The sequence below is a fragment of the Lissotriton vulgaris genome, chromosome 7, assembly GCF_964263255.1.
Source record: "Lissotriton vulgaris chromosome 7, aLisVul1.2, whole genome shotgun sequence".
In the NCBI taxonomy this organism is placed as follows: Eukaryota; Metazoa; Chordata; class Amphibia; order Caudata; family Salamandridae; genus Lissotriton; species Lissotriton vulgaris.
In genome coordinates, this window is record NC_141695.1 from 1,389,032,906 (window position 1) to 1,389,053,573 (window position 20,668).

The 20,668-nt window shown below is 48.8% G+C and overlaps 1 protein-coding gene across 1 annotated transcript in view; it reads left to right on the forward strand.

Annotated features, from left to right (window-relative positions):
• The window catches only part of LOC147703774 (polymerase delta-interacting protein 2-like), a 216,114-nt gene extending 212,985 nt beyond the window's left edge, over positions 1-3,129 (forward strand). Inside the window, exon 11 of the mRNA XM_086932122.1 lies at positions 1,025-3,129. Coding sequence (XP_086788248.1) covers positions 1,025-1,130 — 106 coding nt within the window. The 3' untranslated portion in view covers positions 1,131-3,129. The remainder of the gene's footprint in view (positions 1-1,024) is intronic.
• The last annotated feature ends 17,539 nt before the right edge of the window (positions 3,130-20,668 follow it).

Below are 20,668 nucleotides of genomic sequence, written 5' to 3' on the forward strand. Positions count from 1 at the left end.
GAAAAGAGGGGCGGGGTTTAACCTCACTAGTGAAAGTACTCTGAAAACATAAAATCTCGCGAGCTCGACTACGCAAGTGCGCAGCCTACGCTAGCGATACCCAAAAGCCATAGTTCTCAGAGCCAGTTCACCTCACCTCCTCAAACAGCGTTCCTCCCATCAGAGCTGCTCCCACTCCAACCAGCTTGGTTCCAATCTGAATATCCCAGCCTTGTCCTGCTCAATCATCCGCTACCATAAGGCTCCACTTTGACTCATTTCTTTTCTCCGCTCCTGCTGGTAATACTCCTGATGCCTCCCCGATCATTTGGCATGCCAAAAGTGCATCGGAAACTTCAATGCGCCCGCCGCCAGAGATCTCAGCTCCGTGCCGTGCTGCTCAAAACCGCCAAGCCGTCATTGCCGGGGGAGGAAACTACGGTCATCTGTGGCTATGCGTAGGCGTGGTTCTCCGTGGCCATCCCCCTACTTTAATTATTATTCATTACTTTTTTCCTGTTCAGACCTTTTAATGCATCACCTCCCAAAACACTAACCCTATAGAGAAAACTCAATCGAAGGGAGAGTCTGTGTTCTGGTGGATTGTATGTTTCAGGTGGTGAATCTTGAGTCACCTTAAAACTGAAAGTACATCTATGTGGAAAAAAAACTTTGCACTGTCCGAGCCCAACATTAGATAGCAGGAGTGTGCACCTCGTGTGAACCTACAACTCTACAAGCTGCAAAATGATTGTTATAGGTGAGTAACATTTTCTCCACTCTGCCTGATAAACTTGGCATCTCTCCTACATAAGTACTTGAGCTCCTTCAAAACCTGCGCGTCAGTGTTGTCTGTTACGTATCTTTACCAGCCTGCACCATGCCCTACACTAGTCCTACAACCAACACTCCTACACTACGCAGCACACACATACCCCCCTTCTCCCCAGCTGCTGATCTGCACCATCTCTTATATCTCCCCTAAAACCAGCGCTCAGGCACTCTCTCCTACAGGCACAATAACATGGGTATTGTTTTTTCTCAGGGGCACATTTCGAATGGAACGAGAGGATGGTTACATGTTTGACTGCCGTATCCCTCCATTTTCACTGGAGAGCCGCCCTGAGGACCTGCCGGGATATGGGACATAAACCCGGCATGACGACCTGCTTTCTGCACAATCTGGGCGACACTCCTTCTTGACCCACTCCAACACATTCAGTGCCAGTTTCAGTATCTGGTGATGACTCTGCTGTAAGAATGTATTTCTATGATCTTGCTCCAACACTCCTGAGGACAGGGTGCTGCTCCTGAAATACTAGCCGGGTACTGCGAAAGTGCGTCATGTGATGCTGAGTTACTCACTGCACGTAAATCTGAGGGACAGTACTTGGAAAAAAGAGATCCCATGTTAAAACTTTGAGTGGCAGTGGGAACTTGAATGCAATCTGATCCTGCTAGTCACCGGAAGCATAACTATCCGGAACCTAAACTGAGGTCTTCCACTCCTGGAGCGGAATTGTAGAGCTGCTTTGTACATCTGTCTCATTTATAGTGTTATTTATTTATTTTGCACTACTAAATGTGTGACTCAAATAGTATTTTTGGGGGGGTTGTTGCCAGCTGACCTGTTCTGTTTTTTTGCTATTTTTGGATAATTATGTAGTCTGCTAGTTTTTCATCAAGATGTTACTTTCTTATTCAGAATTATAATTAAAAATACAAACACCTTACCCTGCCTTCACAGAAACCAACGCAGGTAACTTCTCCACTTTTCCTGGACAACAGTATTCGGATACCTGATTCTGATAGTGGCCAGTAAGTCCAAAAATTGAATGGGGCCCAGTTTTGAAATGTACTTAAATGCCAAAATAGTCTGCAGTGGAAATCTAGTAAGGATGACAATGCATTCTTAGCTTAAGTGCTTTAAGTAACCTTTGGGATCGAGTAAGTAAATAATAGATTGAGGAAAAATATTTGTATCTTTGTTGTGCCTCTGTTGTAAGATGCGGATGAATAAAAATGTTCATTTTGTTTGTTTATGCCGCATATATCTTCAATAAGATCCCTAAAGGAAATGGGAGTGCATTTCTATTATTGTCTGTTCTGAATTTACAGATGGAAATAACTCCACAAGCACTTCCAAGGACAATATATGTGCTTTGAAGTTGCAACTGGGTGCTGTTCATGCTGGTCTAGCGTTTCAAGAGTGATTAATAGAGATTGTGATTTTTATTTTCAATTCCTACTACTATTGACGTGCCTGCTGGTGTTGATGGTGTACACGCTTGCCGCAAATTGACTAGTACCTCAGAATGTAGGTCACAAAATACAGAGAAGTGTGTAACTGCGTCAACTTCATTTAACAATTGGTTTTTACTGCATCCCAAATGAGCAAATTGGTGACTAATATCACATAGAAGTAAATGTTTCATTTTGGGGAAAACTAAAAGGTTAGATCACATCTCCTGGTAAAATTGTCGACAGTTGAGGGAGAGCTGTGCATGAAGCTGTTCCCTGGGTGAGTTTGCGATCACAAACAGGATCATGGATTATTATTTTGTTGCAAACCATATTTGCTATCTAAGCTGCCTTGTTGTTGTATCGTAAGCCGAAAAAGTCTCTCGTTGGCAATTCGTTGCATTTGAAGTCAGGGGTGTTGAGTCGAGGCTTCTTCTGGGCCCTCTGTCTAAGCTGCTCCAGTTTATTCTGTTAACTAGTTTAGTTCTAATTGTCTATGTGTAACTTTGTTGATTCTACAGTCAGTCCTTGCATAGTTGTTCTCAAACAGTTCTCTTGTGCATATTACCCAAGAAGCATTTCTTACTCAGCTGTACAGAAGCACCATGCCTTTTCTTGACGCTGGACGTCGGGGTTCTTTTGCTTATGTCACATAGCTTGCACCTAGCAGATTACTGAGTAATTGAAAAGCTGCAACCTTACTTGTGGTCCCTCCCCGCCCCTACTGCAAGAATGTGACTACCACTTTCTACTAGCTCAGACCTGTGAGTAATGGCTTGGTACTAAAGCTCTTGACATAATGACTCCATGCTGTTTTGTATTCCCATGATGTTTTAAGCTCAGAAAATTATTCTTGATGTTTCTTTGGAGAGGGATACTTTTTTCTGCATAATAAAATCTATATCCAAATCACTCTGTTTTATGGGTTTTTTAAGGAGCAATCTTTTCAGGCATTGTTGTCTGCTACTTTATATGTATTTCTGATGTGTTCCTTTGGCTGTAACTCCTCTCCCCCATTTTGAAAGCTGGTTAATTTTAGAAAATGGGCCATGGAAACCAAAGCTTATCTGGCTTGATCTAGACTTGGTGGACCCACCTGTTCAAATAAGTTGCAACCTCTTCTCTTTTAAGTGGTAGGCATCCTGCACCGCTACCCTGTTCATTCAGCTTTCAAATAATAGATCATTTCATTGTACTAGTGAACAACTGCATTGCCATACCAGCATAGATTCCCACATGACCACAGTAGATCCAGGATGCTTCATTTCAAGTGGCTGTATTGTGGCAGTAATCATGTGTTTACTCTTGTTTAACCACAGTAAGAGGGTGCTCCTACCTTCTCTATCTCCTAATGGGTGGAAATTGGAAGACCTTCAAAATCTTTGTTTATTTTATAGTATCCTAACCCACAACTACCACCTGTGTCTTACTTCGTCATCGAATCCTCACCCACTACTCCTAGAGTGTGCGGGCAGACTCGCACAATCTTTTACTGAAGCACTTATGTCCTGTGGGATTCTACGGGAATTGGTAAAAATTGCCTGCTGGTTCCTCTCCTTTTTAGGTTTCGTCTGGGGCACGGAGCTCCTAGCTCCGCCCCCAGGAGAAATCTTTAGTTTTGCAGTATGGGGGACTTGAATCCGCCCTTGGTTCCATTGGCTAGCTCCATAAATGGAGGCTAGCCATTGGAACAGAGATCTGTCCGTCATGGCCGGACCAGATTCGTGGGCGTTCCTGCAATTTTTTCCCTCTCCACCCTTTTCGCATCGTCATGGTGGCGGTGGGCGGAGTTTCGTTTTTTTTTGTTGTTGTTTGTATTCGTCATTCCTTGCCGACCACGGCCGGTGGAAGAAGTCCAGGTGAGTGTTTTTTTTAATTCCTGCCTTCCCGACCCCCCCCCGCTGTCCGTGTGTCCGTTCCGCCCCCCTCCCCGTGTGCCCGTTCCCGCCCCCCCTCCCCTTTCACTCTCCGTTGCTTGTTCACCCATGGGCTGCTCTTTCACACATGATCCTGCACTTTCTGACGTTGCCCAATACTTTAACACACGGCTCTCTGCGTTTTTATTGTACATTTTGTGAAAACTGTTACTGTGCACTAGCCGATCGACGGAACTCCCATCTGATGAGCTGGAGCCCCCCTGCATCGCCGTGTGCCTCGGGGTACCCCTAAACTGAGTTGTAGAAGAGTTGTGAGCCTAGGCCGGCCCGCCGGGAGGATCGGGCGGAGGCGGGGGCCTGCCGTTTGAAGCGAGCTCGCGTGCGGCGTGGACAGCTCGGCACGTCGTGAGGCGAGGCCCCTGCGGTGGATTACCAGCGTTGGAGGTGACGGAAGAGATAGCTGCCCGTGGTGACGGCCGCAGGACAGGGATCTGTAGCGGCATTTAATCCCTGGAACGGCCACTCTACTACATTGAGGAGCCGCTGGCGGGCCGCGCGGCGGCTCCCGCAAGCCGGGGGCTCTGAGCAGCACATTGCCATATTTGAGGACACTTACAAGTTATATACCGTGAGTGGGGACGCTTGCGGTGGCCTGGACATCCTGCCTCATACCTACTCACGCTATTGGAGCGCGCCGCTAAGTTTACCCTCCCTCCCCCCTTCCCCCCCCCCCCCCTGCCGCATGTATCTGAAGGAGCTCTGAGGTACCGGAGATGGGACGGTGATCCATTTGGAGGGCATGAATTTGTCCTAGATTTTGCCAGGAGGACACCGCAGACTACTTCTCCCTCATAGAAAGCCATAATACTGCAGTGACCCTGCGTTGTCCCTAGCTGTACTGCGGAACATTCAGGAGCGCACCCAGTGGTGAGGCTTATGTCGTTAATACAGGGCCTTCCTACCGGCCAGGGTGTGCTGAGGAATCCCTGCTACAACCAGCAACGCTGTGCCAGTGTGGGAGGGTCATGATCAGATTGACAGGGACAGTGCGGTCGGTGAACAGCCTCTCCTGACCACATAGCTGCTCCACTTTGGCCCTGGGAACTTTACTGGCCGGCTTGGCCTTTTCAACCAAAGCTGGTTTCTTTTACTGAAAGATCCAGCTGGTGACTCTGCCAGGGAAATGCTCCATAGCTGCCAAGGTTTCAAATTGCTATGAGTGACATTTCTATAGTGCAGAGTGAGTGCAGAGTGACAGTGAGTGCAGAGTGAGTGCAGACTGACAGTGAGTGCAGAGTGAGTGCAGAGACAGTGAGTGCAGAGTGAGTGCAGAGACAGTGAGTGCAGAGTGAGTGTGAGAGCAGAGTGAGTGCAGAGACAGTGAGTGCAGAGTGAGTGTGAGTGCAGAGTGAGTGCAGAGTGAGTGCAGAGAGAGTGAGTGCAGAGTGACAGTGAGTGCAGAGTGAGTGCAGAGACAGTGAGTGCAGAGTGACAGTGAGTGCAGAGTGAGTGCAGAGACAGTGAGTGCAGAGTGACAGTGAGTGCAGACTGAGTGCAGAGTGACAGTGAGTGCAGACTGAGTGCAGAGTGACAGTGAGTGCACTGGCCGCTTTGTAGAAGGCCGAGATAATGTTTTTGTTCTGCTGGCATAATCTGACATACTTTTGATAAACTCATGTTGCACCTGTTATGAGATTTCCGAAGTTATGCAATTACGCCACATTGCTCAATATGCCCCTTGATTTTACCTAAAATTTGTAGTAAGGGCCCTAGATGAATATTTATCCCTTGGTATAATGTATACTTTGAGTTTCTTACCCCAAACATAGGCCTTTATAGTATAAGACATGGCATGATTTATGTGCCTTATTTATAGGTTTTGGTGCATTGATGCATTGATGTTATTGCGTTTATGTATAAGTTTTAGAGTTCAGAAATCGAACTAGTGTTTTAATAATGCCAATATAGATTTTTTTTTTAGTAAGTGTGCAGCACGATTCGGTTTTAGTTTTCCTATTATTATTTGCATGCAACAAATTATTTAGGAGTTTGTTGAACATAATTGTGTTTTGGCCCTGCACGACGTTCACTCTTGCCTTTTTTTAAGCTTTCTGAAGCTATTGGCATTGTAAATGACAATGCTATTTATTTATTTATTTTCAAAACAAACACAAATAAAAATTTTGTCATTTACAATGCCAATAGCTCCAACTTTTCAAAAGGCGAAACCATTGCATTGTAAATGCTTGTTTTAATTCTGAGTACCTTTGGCAAGATCAACAGCAAGGAAAATGTTGGCTTCCTAAGGGTATATATTATGTCCCCCAAGCCACTGGTCGACATGTTTCATCCCTACTTTCTGCTTCTCTAGGTTAAGGGGCTTTCCTCAGGACTGCTCCTATCCCAATGTGTTTAGACAAATGGTAAATGTTACGTCTATTAGCTATGGTAGTGTAGACTGTTCACACTCCTCTAAGCATCCCTCTACAAACCACAACTGTGTATTTCCTCTGTCTGCAACTGGCCAATTAGTGTTTAAGGCTGCATAGGATCATAGGAGGAGGGTGGGCTCTGTAGCACAGCTTGCATGTCTGCATAAGAGTAAACAGTTCATAGGGATTGGAGAGGTACTGAAAAGTGTGCTTCTTAGATCTGTGGTTCTCTTGACCCAGTTTCAGCTGATCTGATGCCTTGGTAGTCAAACTCTCTCACTTTTTCAGGGTGTTCATTCCCAACTTTGACCAGCCATCTCGCCCTTCCTTCCTTAGAGTAGTATGTCCTGTTTCTATTTTTAGGGGTGTTGATTTCAAGACCATACTCTGATAGATTCAACAAGTACTGCAATCAGGTTTTGCAGGCCCCTCTAGTTTAGGACAAGAGTGTGTAGTCCACAAATAAGTGCACCAGGACCCTGCCAAGGAGGGACAGTCATTAACCCAATTCAGCAGATAGCCGACACAGTTATTAATGTATAAAGTGTTGGCGCTTTAGACACAGCCCTGTTGAACTCCCTGGTCCTCCAGGGTTGGCCTCGGTCGCTTTCCCCTTGGTGCCACACCTGACTTTTGCAAAATTACCCTTGTGGAGTTTTGATTATACTCAGTAAATCTTGGGGGACTCCCATTTCTTGGAGCACCTCCCACAATTTCCCCTAGACACAATGTCAAAGGCAGCTATGAAGTCAATGAGGCCAAAAAAAGGTCAACCTTGCCTAGGTCCACCATCTTCTATTTACCAAGTGTAGTCAGAAGGCCTGGTTAACAAAACTCGTCTTGAGCCTAAAGTCTACTTGCAGATTTGAGAGAACATTATTCTCCTTGCACCAATCCAAAATATGCTCAAGAATCTGTTTACTGAAAACCTTTTGTGAAATATCTATAAGGCTGATAGGGTTATAATTATATGAGAAGCTGGGATCCCCTTCTTAAAAATTGGGACGATCTCAGCATCCCTCCAAGAAGTGGGAATAGCCTCTAACATTTATGCTGGGTACCCAGACAGTGGTCTCAGATTTTAATTGATCTGCTGGGATCTTCTCAAGGCTTGGGGCTTTTCCTGGCCTAAAACGGCCCCAGCTCACGAAGTTTCCTCTGTCATGTAGCGGCCTTTAAGCCGTTCCGAGCGCCGCAAAACACATGCAGGCTTCGGAATTTCTCCAGTATCGGGGTGTCTTTCATAGATTCACATGCTTGAATATTCCCCGTCGTCGGAGTGGGAGTCCCACGGTAAATAAAATAGCAATAATATACTATATATATATATATATATATATATATATATATATATATATATATATATATATATATATATATATATATATATATATATATATATATATATATATATATATATATATACATATATACCCATATATAATCAGAAGAAAAAACCTGAAATATGCCAAAGAAGAGGCATAGATTGCCTACCCAAAATTCTACATAGGAATGCATGGGAATGGAAAAGACCTAATGCAGCCTATCCTTGTCATTATGTTGGTCCAAACTGCAGCCAATCAGGCGACAGCAGCCCTCTAGAACCTTCTCCTCAGAGCTCAACACCTCAGATTTTCTACCGCACGTCGCGTGTAAGGGAGTCTCCCTGAGCTCTGCTCAGTTTTCTCTTCAGGTTTTTTCCTGTTCTCTACAATGTCTACTAATAAGAAGTCTCTTTTCAGAGCCTGTTTATCCTGTGGAAAGTTAAGACTTTTTCATGAGGACCCACACAGTAAGTGTATTTACTGCCTTTACCCTGACCATGAGGTGGGAAGCTGTAAGTTCTGTAAAACTTTCTCCACAAAGACTTTAAAGGATAGAGAAGGCCGTTTACTACTCTGGCTTCAGAGGCTAAAGGATAAAGACAATGTACTTTCTGATGCTGAAAGTCTAATTTCAGGCCATTCAAAAGCAGCTTCTAAGCGTGGTAGTGTGCAGGAGGTGCCTTCTCCATTTTTGATAAAGAAGAGGATGTCTCTCTCCTTAACCCCTGCGGTGTCTTCGCCACTTCTGGTCCCACGAGACCTGGCTCTCAGGCTCCTTCTGCTTCTACTTCCAGTTTCTCTGTGAAGAAAACTGATTTTCCGTCGACGACGGTGGCTACAGGTCCGTCAACGAGAATGGCTGTCTCTGGATCAAAATCGACGACGACAGTCACGACGATGCTTGCTTCTGGATCGTCGTCAGCCCCTGCGTTGACGTCGTCGATGAGGGTCATTCTCAGTTCCAAGACTGTGTCTTCAATTATCCCAATTTCGTCCTCGTCGACGAAGAAACCTCCGTCATCGGCAGTCCGATCGTTGTCGACGAAAGTCTTGAAGATGTTGATTTCGTCGATGCCTTCGACGAGTGTTCCGTCGACGAGAGTGTCGTCTTCTTCTGTCCCGTCGACGGCTATCCCTTCGACGACTGCTCCGTCGACTGTCTCGTCGACGAAAAAGTTAAAACTGAAAGTTCCGTCGACAGCTACGTCCACGAAGGTTCCGGCAACGGCTCCACTGCTGACGTCTCTGTCGACGATGTCCTCATCGACGACGATTTAGATGACGGCTGCCTCAAAGACGAGAGTGTTGTCTTCTTCTGTCCCGTCGACGGCTATCCCGTCGACGACTGCTCCGTCGACGACTGCTCAGTCGACGACTGTCTCGCCGACGAAAAAGTTAAAACTGAAAGTTCCGTCGACAGCTATGTCCATGAAGGTTCCGTCGACGGCTCCACTGCTGACGTCTCCGTCGACTATGTCCTCATCGACAACTATTTCGATGACTGCTGCCTCAAAGAAATCCATCGCATCGTCGATGACTCAGATGGCTCCGTCGACGGATATATTGCCGTCGACACGGTCGCAAGATGCAGTTTCAATGACAACTTCTTCATTTGCCTCATTGCCTTTGTTGCCGCTGTCTTCCAGCAAATCGGACCGCTTTGCAACTTTTACAGAAGGGGGAATGACTCTTCCACCCTCTCCTTTGTTTGCTACGGACTCGGATCAGGAGTCTGACGGCCAGGCTCAAAGTCCTTCAGACTTGAATATAAAGTGCCAAGACTTCAGTAATGATGAAGAAGAGCAGTATGGCCAACATCATGAAGTTCAGTCTCAAATGCCAGCTGCGATGTTGCCTTTATCAATGATTTCAAGCCTCCAAAGCATGTTGGATGATTATAATCGGCGTTTCCCGCCATCACCACAAGTGTCTACTGTCCCATCGGTTTTTTGAACCCGATTACAGAGCTGTCAACCGCTCCTTTGCAACCAACACCGCCTGTTACCATTCATAGAAGCACATCAGTTCAGGTTCATGCAACTCTTTATCCTGATGATGACGATGAGAACCCTCCAGAGCGTGAGGATGGAGAAGTTGCGGATGTGGATGGTGATGATGATCTGATGGCGGAGTGGGATGACTATCGTGCACAGACACCATCCCCATCTCAGGTGACGCCAGGGGATTCTCCTCCGGTGAATATTGCAAGCTTCCAACAATTGATGGACAGGGCGGCACAACGTTTCAAGTTACCACGAGTCCAGAGAGAGGAAGATTGCTTCCTGTATGACTTTAAGAACCAACCGTTCAAACAGATTCACACTGTCCCAATTATAGATTTCATCTGGGCTGAAGGGTAAAACTCATGAAGACCCCAAACTCTTTACCAGCACAATTACGAAGATTGGAAAAGAAATATAAGGCGCCAGTGGGATCTCCGGCATGCCTTACGGGCCAGCCTAAGCCTGATTCTGTCGTTACGCAGGCAGCTCAGACAGGATCGCGAAATCCAGCATCTATTATCACCGCTCCTCCAGACCGGGGGGGGGGCCGACGCCTTGATGCAATAGCTCGCAAGTTTTCCTCAATGTCTTCTACGACTGTGCGAGTGGCTAATGCTATGGCCATTTTAGGTCGCTATGACCGTCAAGTTTGGGCAGATATGTCCGCCTATGTGGCGTTACTTCCGGATGCTTCCACTGCGGAAGCGCAGCAGCTTCTGCAAGAAGGTGAGAGAGCATCCGAAGAATTAATTGACTGTGCAGTGGATGTGGCCTGCACTGGTTTTCGGCAACTCGCTGGAGCAGCCGTCTTACGTCGGCAAGGTTGGCTGCGCTCAACTTCTTTTCGGCAGGAAGTTCAAACAAAAATTCTTGATATGCCATATGACGGCAAATCACTCTTTGGAGCGCACATTGACGAAGCGTTGCAATCCATAAAGAAAGACACTGACACTGCACGTGCCTTAGGTACCCTTCAATTTAAGAAACAGCCCTTTCGGGGTGCTCGAGGACGAGGCACTACCTCCAATTTTCGAGGCGGAAACAATCAATATCGCTCCTATAACCAAGGCAACCAGCGTTTCTCCGGAAACCGACAACAGTCTTCTCGTCAGCAGCCTGTCAAAACCTATCGAGGAAAGTCCACTTACAGGGGAACTTCCAACAAGCGTCAATGACTTGCCTTTCAATCTGAAAATTGGAGGTCGAATCTCTCTGTTTGGTTCTCAATGGTCCTCCATTACAACGGATCGTTGGGTACTCGACATTGTAGAAAAGGGCCATGCATTGGAATTCGTCGAAGTACCTCCTCCGACGCCACCTTCTGGACCGCCACCTCCGCACCTCAAGAAACTATTTCATCAGGTTCGCCGTCTGATTCAGAAGGGTGCGGTAGAAGTAGTGCCAAGGTCTCAGAGAGGAAAGGGGTTTTATTCCCGATTTTTCCTAATTGTCAAGAAGAACGGAGAATGGAGACCCATATTGAACTTGAGAGCGCTCAATCAATATCTCAAGGATAAATCCTTTCGTATGCTAGCGCTTGCAGAAATCTTGCGATTGCTCTCGGTCGGAGATTTCATGGCGACCATCGACCTCCGAGACGCCTACTTCCATGTCCCAATACTCCCAGGTCATCGGAAGTTCCTACGATTCAAGGTGGGGCACCTGCATTTCCAGTTCAAGGTCCTTCCATTTGGCCTCCGGTCCGCCCCCCGAGTCTTTACCAAGATATTGGCTCCGGTCATGGCTTTTCTTCGCCTCCAAAGTGTCCAGATATTCCCATATCTCGATGACTGCCTCCTGAAGTCGCAGTCCCGCTCACAACTGCTGCACCATACCTCCATTTGTCAGAGGGTATTTCGTTCCTTGGGTCTGTCCATCAACCTGGAAAAATCCCAATTGCATCCGACAATTTGCAAGGATTTCCTAGGGGCCACACTGGACACCACGCTGGCAAAGGCTTTTGTTTCCCTGGAACGTCAACAGAGGATTCTACATCTAGTGTTTCTTCTACTGTCAAAACGGTGCATTTCAGTTCGACTGTTGAAGTCCTTTCTAGGGATGGCTTCTTCGTGCATCGCTCTCATCCCTCATTGCAGACTACGTGCACGACCCATTCGAGAAGAACTGGACGGACAGTGGCGTCAAGTCACCGGTTTATTCAATGATAAGATTTGTGTCACGGCTCGCATGAGAACAGCGCTCAAATGGTAAGCACAGCCACTGCATCTTGTAGCAGGAATGTCGTTCCTGTTAAACACCCCAGATCTGACGCGAACTACGGACGCATCTCTGGAGGGTTGGGAGGCTCACCTCCAAGACCTGTCCATCAAAGGGAAATGGACTCTCCACCAGAAAGCCTGGCACATCAACAAATTGGAGCTCATGGCTATTTTTCTAGCCCTGAAATCGTTTCAACCCGTGCTGCAAGGAGAGTCTGTCCTCATACAGACAGACAACACAACCTGCATGCACTACATAAACAAGCAGGGCGGAACGAAGTCTCCGGTGTTATCCCGCCTAGCACAGGCGATTTTGGACTGGTCACTCAATCATCAAATCACAATCACTGCAGTTCATCTTCCGGGGTTGTCCAACCTCCTGGCAGATTCCCTAAGCAGATCCCGATCATCCACCCACAAGTGGGAACTACTTCAACCGACACTCGATATGATCTTTCGTCGCTGGGGTCGCCCAGCACTGGACCTCTTCGCAACTCCAGAGAACCACAAATGCCCAGCTTACGCAAGTTGGCATCCCCACAAAGGCTCACAGGGCAATGCCCTTTTGATGAATTGGTCGAATCTGTTTGCTTACGCCTTTCCTCCAATCCCTCTGGTGCCACAAGTGCTTTGGAAGATGCGGAGAGAACCCTGCCACATCCTTCTCATTGTTCCCAGGTGGCCACGGCAGGCGTGGTTCTCGGAGCTGCTCCTCCTGTCTCAATGCGAGCCCATCCTTCTTCATCCTCGGATGGATCTTCTTTCCATGGACAGGGGCCTCGTCTACCATCCGGACCCCTCTTCTCTGAGCTTATCAGCCTGGAACCTGAGCACTGTGAATTTGCACATCTAGCCATTCCTCAAGAGTGTCGAGACATCCTTGCTCAGGCCAGAGCTCCATCAACTATAAAGACTTACAAGTTAAAATGGAAACGCTTCTACCATTGGTGTGCTGAGGCCGGTGTGCATCCCTTGCGTGCCACACCCGCTGAGCTCCTCCCTTTCTTTTTTCAACTAGCTCAGTCTGGATTGTCTCATGCTACTTTAAGAGTTTTTCTGGCGGCAATTTCACGCTTCCGCCACGATGGCTCCGCCTGCCTATGTTCCTCTAGGATAATACGGCAATTTTTCAAGGGACTCTTTCGTAAATTTCCACCAGTTCGGCGTCCTCCTCCAGCGTGGCGCCTCAACATTGTCTTAGCACAATTAATGAATGCACCATTTGAACCAATACATAGAGCGGACCTCAAGTACATCACCTGGAAGGTCGCGCTTCTTCTTGCTTTGACGTCTTCGCGTCGAGTGAGTGACATTCATGCATTCACGATCAAACCACCTTTTTTTCAGTTTAAGCCGGATTGTGTGCTGCTACGCACTAACCCTACTTTTCTTCCTAAAGTACCTTCAGATTTCCATATCAATGAGCCTGTTATTCTGAGGTCTTTCTTTGCTAACCCGCAGTCTCTTGCGGAACAACGCTTGCATTCCTTAGACATTAGGCGGTGCTTGAAGTTCTACATCAGCAAAACAGCCCAGTTCCGAAAATCGGATCAACTCTTAGTAGCCTATGGCGGCTTTTAAAGGGGACGTCCATTCACCAAACCTACAATAGCCCGCTGGGTGTCTTCGGCTATTGCTTTCTGCCATCACAAAGCAGGCAAACCTTTGAAGGCTGCAGTAAGGGCCCATTCCACCAGATCCATGGCGTCCTCTACTGCACTTTTTGCCGGTGTCCCGTTGCATCAGATTTGCAGAGCAGCTACGTGGTCCAGCAGGCACACGTTCATGAAACACTACTGTCTGGGTGCCATGGATGAAGGGGATACCGCAGTAGGACAAGCTGTGCTTCGTAATCTTTTTCAATAAGGTGAGCATCTGTTCTACCCTCCTCCTATTAGTTTCCATATGATTTATTACTGTTATATATATATATATATATATATATATATATGTATGTATGTGTATATATATATATGTATATATATTTTTAAATTGTGTGTGTTCTATACCCATAAAGTTGTTTCAGTCTTTTGTTATGCATTGTATCTATGGAAACTTTGTTTTTTAGTACGGACTGCTAACTATTCTATATTCAAGCATCTGAATCGAAATTTGCCTAGCGTAGTAACGGTAAGTTTCAATTCTATTAAGGACACGGAGGCGAGGATTATGCTTTTCTCTCTTCGCTGTTTATTAACACAACATCGCACAGCAGCCAGAAAAGCATCAAAACTTGAAAAAAAATTTAGTATTCCCAACACAGGAATATCAGAAAACATTGTAATAACATCGTTTAATAACTACAAATCCCATGAGATGAACATTAGGCAGTCCTTCTTTAGTGTCCATAAATCCCAATATAAGGCGTCCAACCAACGAACTCCTCCTCTTTCTTCGTGGCGAGTCAGGCCAAAGTCTCAAGCATCTCGTTTCGCACCATCATTCCCTGGCGGAAAAAAGAACAGCGTGAGCTAAGCCATACCCGCTAAGCATGAAGGCCAATCAACAAAGCAGAGCATCAAGTCAATCGATATGCAACCCAAGAAAACAGTAACCATACTGCAAGTCAGAAAACGGATTACTTACTCCAGTACGGGCGGGATCTCCGCAGGAGGTATGGGTGGGATAATCCTCGCCTCCGTGTCCTTAATAGAATTGAAACTTACCGTTACTACGCTAGGCAAATTTCGATTCTATGTCGGGACCAGAGGCTTCAGATTATGCTTGTTTAAAGCTTGTCCACCACCAAACTAGCAATATCCACCACTGGCTTAAAATAGAACCTTTTGAAGGTGGAATCCGAAGACCAGTCCGCAGCGCGCATAAGGTCTTCTAATCGTGCCCCAAGGGCAAAAGCTTTTGAGGCCAAGGCCCCTCTTGCTGAGTGAGCTCCGAACTGCCTCGTATTAATACCAGCTTCCTGCATCACCCAACGCACCCACCTGGCTATAGTGGGGGAAGAGACAGCCTTGTGCGGTTTGCGCAGCGCAATCAGTAACTGCCGTTCGCCCGGAGGGCGAAGTTCCGTTGTCACATCCTCATAGGTTTTCAAACACTGTACCACACACAACTTAGGGGCATCCGCAAATGCCGGATAGGAAATAGACCTCGTAGCTGATTTCGTGCGTCGGCCCACGGTAAAGGTCACCCCATCCGGGGAGAACACTCTCGCCGTGACATCCAGGGCACGCACGTCAGACACCTTGCGACAAGACACCAAGCACAGGAGCATCGCCAGTTTAGCTGACAGTTCTTTTAAGGAAAGATATTTGTTAGGCTGCCAAGAAAGAAAAAGGTTCAACACCACGTTAACATCCCACAGGACGGAATACCGTGGCTCCGGCGGTAAAGCCAGACGCACTCCTCTAAGGAGTCGACATACCAGGGGATGCTCCCCAACCGCCACTCCATCTACCTGCACATGAGCCGCAGATATGGCAGAACGTATCGTATTAATCGTCCGGTATGCTAAGCCGGCGGTAGAGAGTTCTGCAAGAAAATTCAGGATAGGAACGAGGCCTGCGACCATGGGATCCAAACCCCGTCGAAGACACCAACGAACCCACCTGGTCCAAGCCGATCTATACCTCTTGGCAGTGCTGCCTGCCCAGGCCTTGGACAAAAAGTGCTGAGCTGAGTTCGAAAGGCCAGGGAGCGACCAACGTCGCCTGAAAGCCTCCATGCCATGAGGCGGAGAGAACCCTGGAGGAGATGGTGAGGGACCCCGTCTGGATTGAGGAGAAGACGAGGAAGCCGGGGGAGTAGGATCGGAGAATCCCAGGAAAGTTCCAGAAGAACTGGAAACCACACTTGCGACCTCCACACGGGCGTCACCATCACCACGTCCGCCATCTGACGGCGAATCTGGGCCGCGGCCCGCACTATCATGGAGAAAGGCGGGAAGGCATACGGCCGTTCCTGACTCCAGTCTTGGAGGAACGCATCCGTCGCCTCCGCCAAGGGGTCCGGTCTCCAGCTGAAGAACCTCGGGAGCTGGAAATCCAGACGGGACGCAAACAGGTCTATGGAAAACGGTCCCCAGCACGCCGCCAGCCAGCTGAACACTTGAACATCCAGCTTCCACAGGCTGGAGTCTCGAAGATATCTCGAGTGCCAATCCGCCACCTGATTGGCCCGACCCGGCAGGTATTCCGCCGTAACCGAGACTTGATGGGCGAGACAATAATCCCAAAAGTCTTTCGCCAGGTCCGCAAGGGCTCTTGATCGCGGACCCCCTAAGTGGTTCACATACCGAACCGCTGAGACATTGTCCATCCGCAGAAGGACGCATGACTTCACTGGGTCCCTCGTCCAGCAACAGACGGCGAACGAACCTGCTAGAAGTTCCAAGCAGTTGATGTGAAGTCGCTGTTCGTCGGACGACCAAGCGCCGCCTGTGGAGAAATCCCCGCAGCGGGCGCCCCAGCCAGACCTTCTGGCGTCGGACTCGATCACCAAGTCCGGAACGGACCCGAAAATCGTGCGGCCGTTCCATGCCTCCATGTGGGCGAGCCACCAAGACATTTCCTCTTTGACCTCCACCGACAGGGGAATCAAGCGGTCGTAGGAGAGCCCTCTGCGCAAATGATGCGCTTTCAGTCGCTGAAGAGCCCGATAGTGAAGAGGGCCCGGGAATATCGCCTGAATGGACGATGAGAGAAGGCCTACTACTCTGGCCACCTGCCGGAGGGAGGTGTGCGATTTGGAGATAGTTTGCCGAAGCACATGCTTGATTTTTGCCATCTTTCTGGACGGCAAACTGAGAGTCGATCTCACCGAGTCCACCACAAAGCCCAGGAACACCATTTGCTGGGCCGGGGTGAAAACCGACTTCTCCCTGTTGACAATAAACCCCAGACCTTGTAACAGGGAGACCGTCTGAGACAGATGGGCTGCCAACTTGTTCGGGTCCTGGCCCAACAGCAAGATGTCGTCCAGATAGACGATAAGTCGAATCCCCTGACTCCGCAGGGTCTCGATGGCCGGGTGCAGAATTTTTGTAAAGCACCAAGGGGCCGAGGAAAGACCGAACGGAAGGGCCTTGAACTCGAACACCATGTCTTTCCAGAAAAACTGAAGGAAACGACGATGCAGGGGGTAAATCGGAACCACCAGATACGCATCCTTGAGGTCCAGACGGACCATCCAGTCGTTCGGGAGCAAAACATCCCTCAAAAGATGGATGCCTTCCATCTTGAAGTGGTTGTAGACCACCCAGCCATTGAACTCCCTGAGGTTGATGACTGGTCGTCTGCCCCCGTCCACCTTTTCCACAAGAAAGATATTGCTCAGGAAACCCCGGGGGTGGCGCGTTGTTCGACAAATAGCCCCCTTGCGCAGCAGCGCCGAGACTTCTTCGTCGATCAAGAGCGTGTCCGATTGAGAAAACGTTATGGGTCGAGAAGCTCCGCCTGGCACGGCTGGTCGTAAAACTCTATGCGGAATCCCCGCACGGTCTGAAGGACCCATGCGTCCGTTGTAATAGCCTCCCATGCCTGGGGGAAACACGCCAACCTCCCCCCAATAACAACCTGGTCCGCAGGGATAACACTCACCGTGTGAATTGTTGCCGCCGGAGTCGTTCCGGAAGTTTCCGCGTCCTCTGAAACGCTGACCTCTGGTGGGGTAAAATTTGTTGTAATTCGCGGAGGAGTTGTAGCCTCCTCTGCCGGAGCCATGCCCTTTTCCGGGCTGTTGCTGACCACCACGGCCGGTCGTGAGGCCCCTACCACGACCAGCCCCCCGGGAAAATGGCTGGCGGAAGACCCGCTTGATGGTTGACTGGGCCTTATCCAGGGAGGTGAAGGTGGAAACAAACTTCCCCAGTTCTTTTATGAAAGGTTCGCCAAAGAGCTCTCCTTGGGCAACAGCGCCAGCTTCCGACGAAGCCAAATCGCCCAATTTGGGATCCAGTTTTATCAGCAGCGACCGACGCCGTTCGGTAGAAAGGGCACAGTTGGCATTCCCCAGGAAGATAACAGCCCGCTGCGCCCAGTTGGACAGTACTTCCGGGCAAATGGCGCTGCCCGACACCTTGGCTTCTTCGGCCATATCGAGGATTTTGGTGAGGGGGCCAATGGTGTCCAAGAGCTTGTCCTGGCAGGAGCGCCAGGAACGGTCGATCCCCTTCCGGGGGTCCTTCACGAACTTCGCCATGAAGGTGGCCATTTTCCCATCGAGCTCCGGCGTCATGGCCACCTTCCCATCCAAAGTCGGGCGGGGACATTCGCCCCTCAAACAGCTGCGCGCCTCCTTCTCCAAGGGCTTGCGGAGGCGGCCCGCTACAAATTGTGCCACCTTGTCACCAGGCGCCCAAGCAGCCGACCGCGGGTGCATGATTTCGTCCGGGTCCAACATGCCTGAAGTGTCTCTGGGCAGTTCCGTCGAATTGGACGCCGGTCGCCATAACCGCACGGAGTCCTCGTCGTCGTCCGTATCCGCGGGGGAAACACCCCCCGGGGAGGCCAGGACAACGTCCGCCGGCGTTGAAGGGGTCTGAGGCGGAGGTGCCTCGGAGGCCGACCCGGACGCCTTAGCCAGGAAAGCGTTGCGTAGGCGCTCGAAGGCGTCCTTGTCCACACCTTGTGAACCACTGGGACCCGCGTCCCCACGTGTCTTCTTGGCCGCCGGAAGCTGGCAAGGATCGTTGGCGGGAGTCCCCCCTAGGGCCGGTGCCAACTTGGCACATTCTTCGACAATGCGGGCTGAAAGTCTGTCCTCCATAGGCCCAACGATTTCCTGCACGCACCGGTAAATCGACTGGTCCACAGCCGCATAGAACTCGTCGTCTTGGAGGTACTGGTGTGACTCCTCCTCCTCGACGTAGTACCCCTCAGCCATGGCGTCCACCACGCAGTAGAGAATAAATTGGAAACTGAGGGTTCCGATGGCGTACACAGACAGCCACGTGTGGGCCAACCGAAGGTTAGCAAGGATTGTAGGCCGGTGGAACCGGGGAATCAAAAAGGCAGCACCAGCCTTCACAGCGCGCCGACCCTCTCTCCAGAGACCGGGTCTCACCGCCTCCCAGCGCGCTCGAGCGGGGAACACCCCAGCGGAAGCTGATGTAGGGAAAAGGTGCTGAAAATCGCCCGCAGGCTTCAACGTGGTCACAACCACCAGTACAGACCCCACCGGGGCGTTCAGGCACAGGACAGTACAACCCAGAGGGCGTCAGGGTTAGGCGGCAGCGGGCACTTGCGACGTCGACTCTCCCGCGCGGCTCCAATCAGCGAGACGGGAGCTGCGGGCAGGCAAGACGCAACGGCGCCCTCTAGCGGTGAACTCAACACCGCGGAATACACGGGGACATCGCGTAAGGGGCGAAGGCGTCCCCGCGATGGAAGGGGCTCTGGAAGGGAAGAAAACCCCACAGGCCCCCCAAAGCAACAGTCAATGCAAATAGAATATAAGAAACACAAAAAACCTCAGCAAACACAAAATGTGCAAGAGAGGGAGAATAGCACTTAACTGGCTGCGAAGCAGCGAAGAAAGAGGAGGAGTTCGTTGGTTGGACCCTTATATTGGGATTTATGGACACTAAAGAAGGACTGCCTAATGTTCATCTCATGGGATTTGTAGTTATTAAACAATGTTATTACAATGTTTTCTGATATTCCTGTGTTGGGAATACTAAAATTTTTTCAAGTTTTGATGCTTTTCTGGCTGCTGTGCGATGTTGTGTTAATAAACAGCGAAGAGAGAAAAGCATAATCTGAAGCCTCCGGTCCTGACATAGAATCTATTAAAGACACCCCAACACTGGAGAAGAACAATTGTTACTTACCTGTAAACAGGTGGTTCTCCAGTATTGGTGTCTTTCATAGATTCACATGCGACCCTCCCTCCTCCCCTCAGAGGCTCTCTTCTCCTCATAGACTCTTTAGGTCACTCTGTGCTACGAAAATCTGAGGTGTTGAGCTCTGAGGAGAAGGTTCTGGAGGGCTGCTGTTGCCTAATTGGCTGCAGTTTGGACCAACATAATGACAAGGATAGGCTGCATTAGGTCTTTTCCATTCCCATGCATTCCTATGTAGAATTTTGGGTAGGCAATCTATGCCTCTTCTTTGGCATATTTCAGGTTTTTTCTTCTGATTATATATGGGTATATATGTTTATATATATATTTAGTATATTATTGCTATTTTATTTACCGTGGGACTCCCACTCTGACGACGGGGAATATTCAAGCATGTGAATCTATGAAAGACACAAATACTGGAGAACCACCTGTTTACAGGTAAGTAACAATTGTTCATCCTCACTTCCGGGCGGAAGTGAAGTCGCGGTCTAGTTCTCCATGCCTAAAAGCACTTCCGGGGGAAAACGCTTAAACACATTCTTTCCCGCCGGTTCGGTGCTTCTGATTCATTACGGATCCTGTCCGGAGCCCAGCAGTTACTGAGGACTGTTCCCTGCCTTACGTAGAATAGAAGTACTTGCTTGGATTACGAATCACGATAAAGCAAACACTACATAGGTGCTGTTTGTGACATTTTCTTTTGCCGCTTTTGGCATTTCGCTGGCATTGAAAAGCATCATCCCCTGAGTCCTCCTTTTCATGCAGCCGTGCAGGAGCGCTGCTGTTATTAC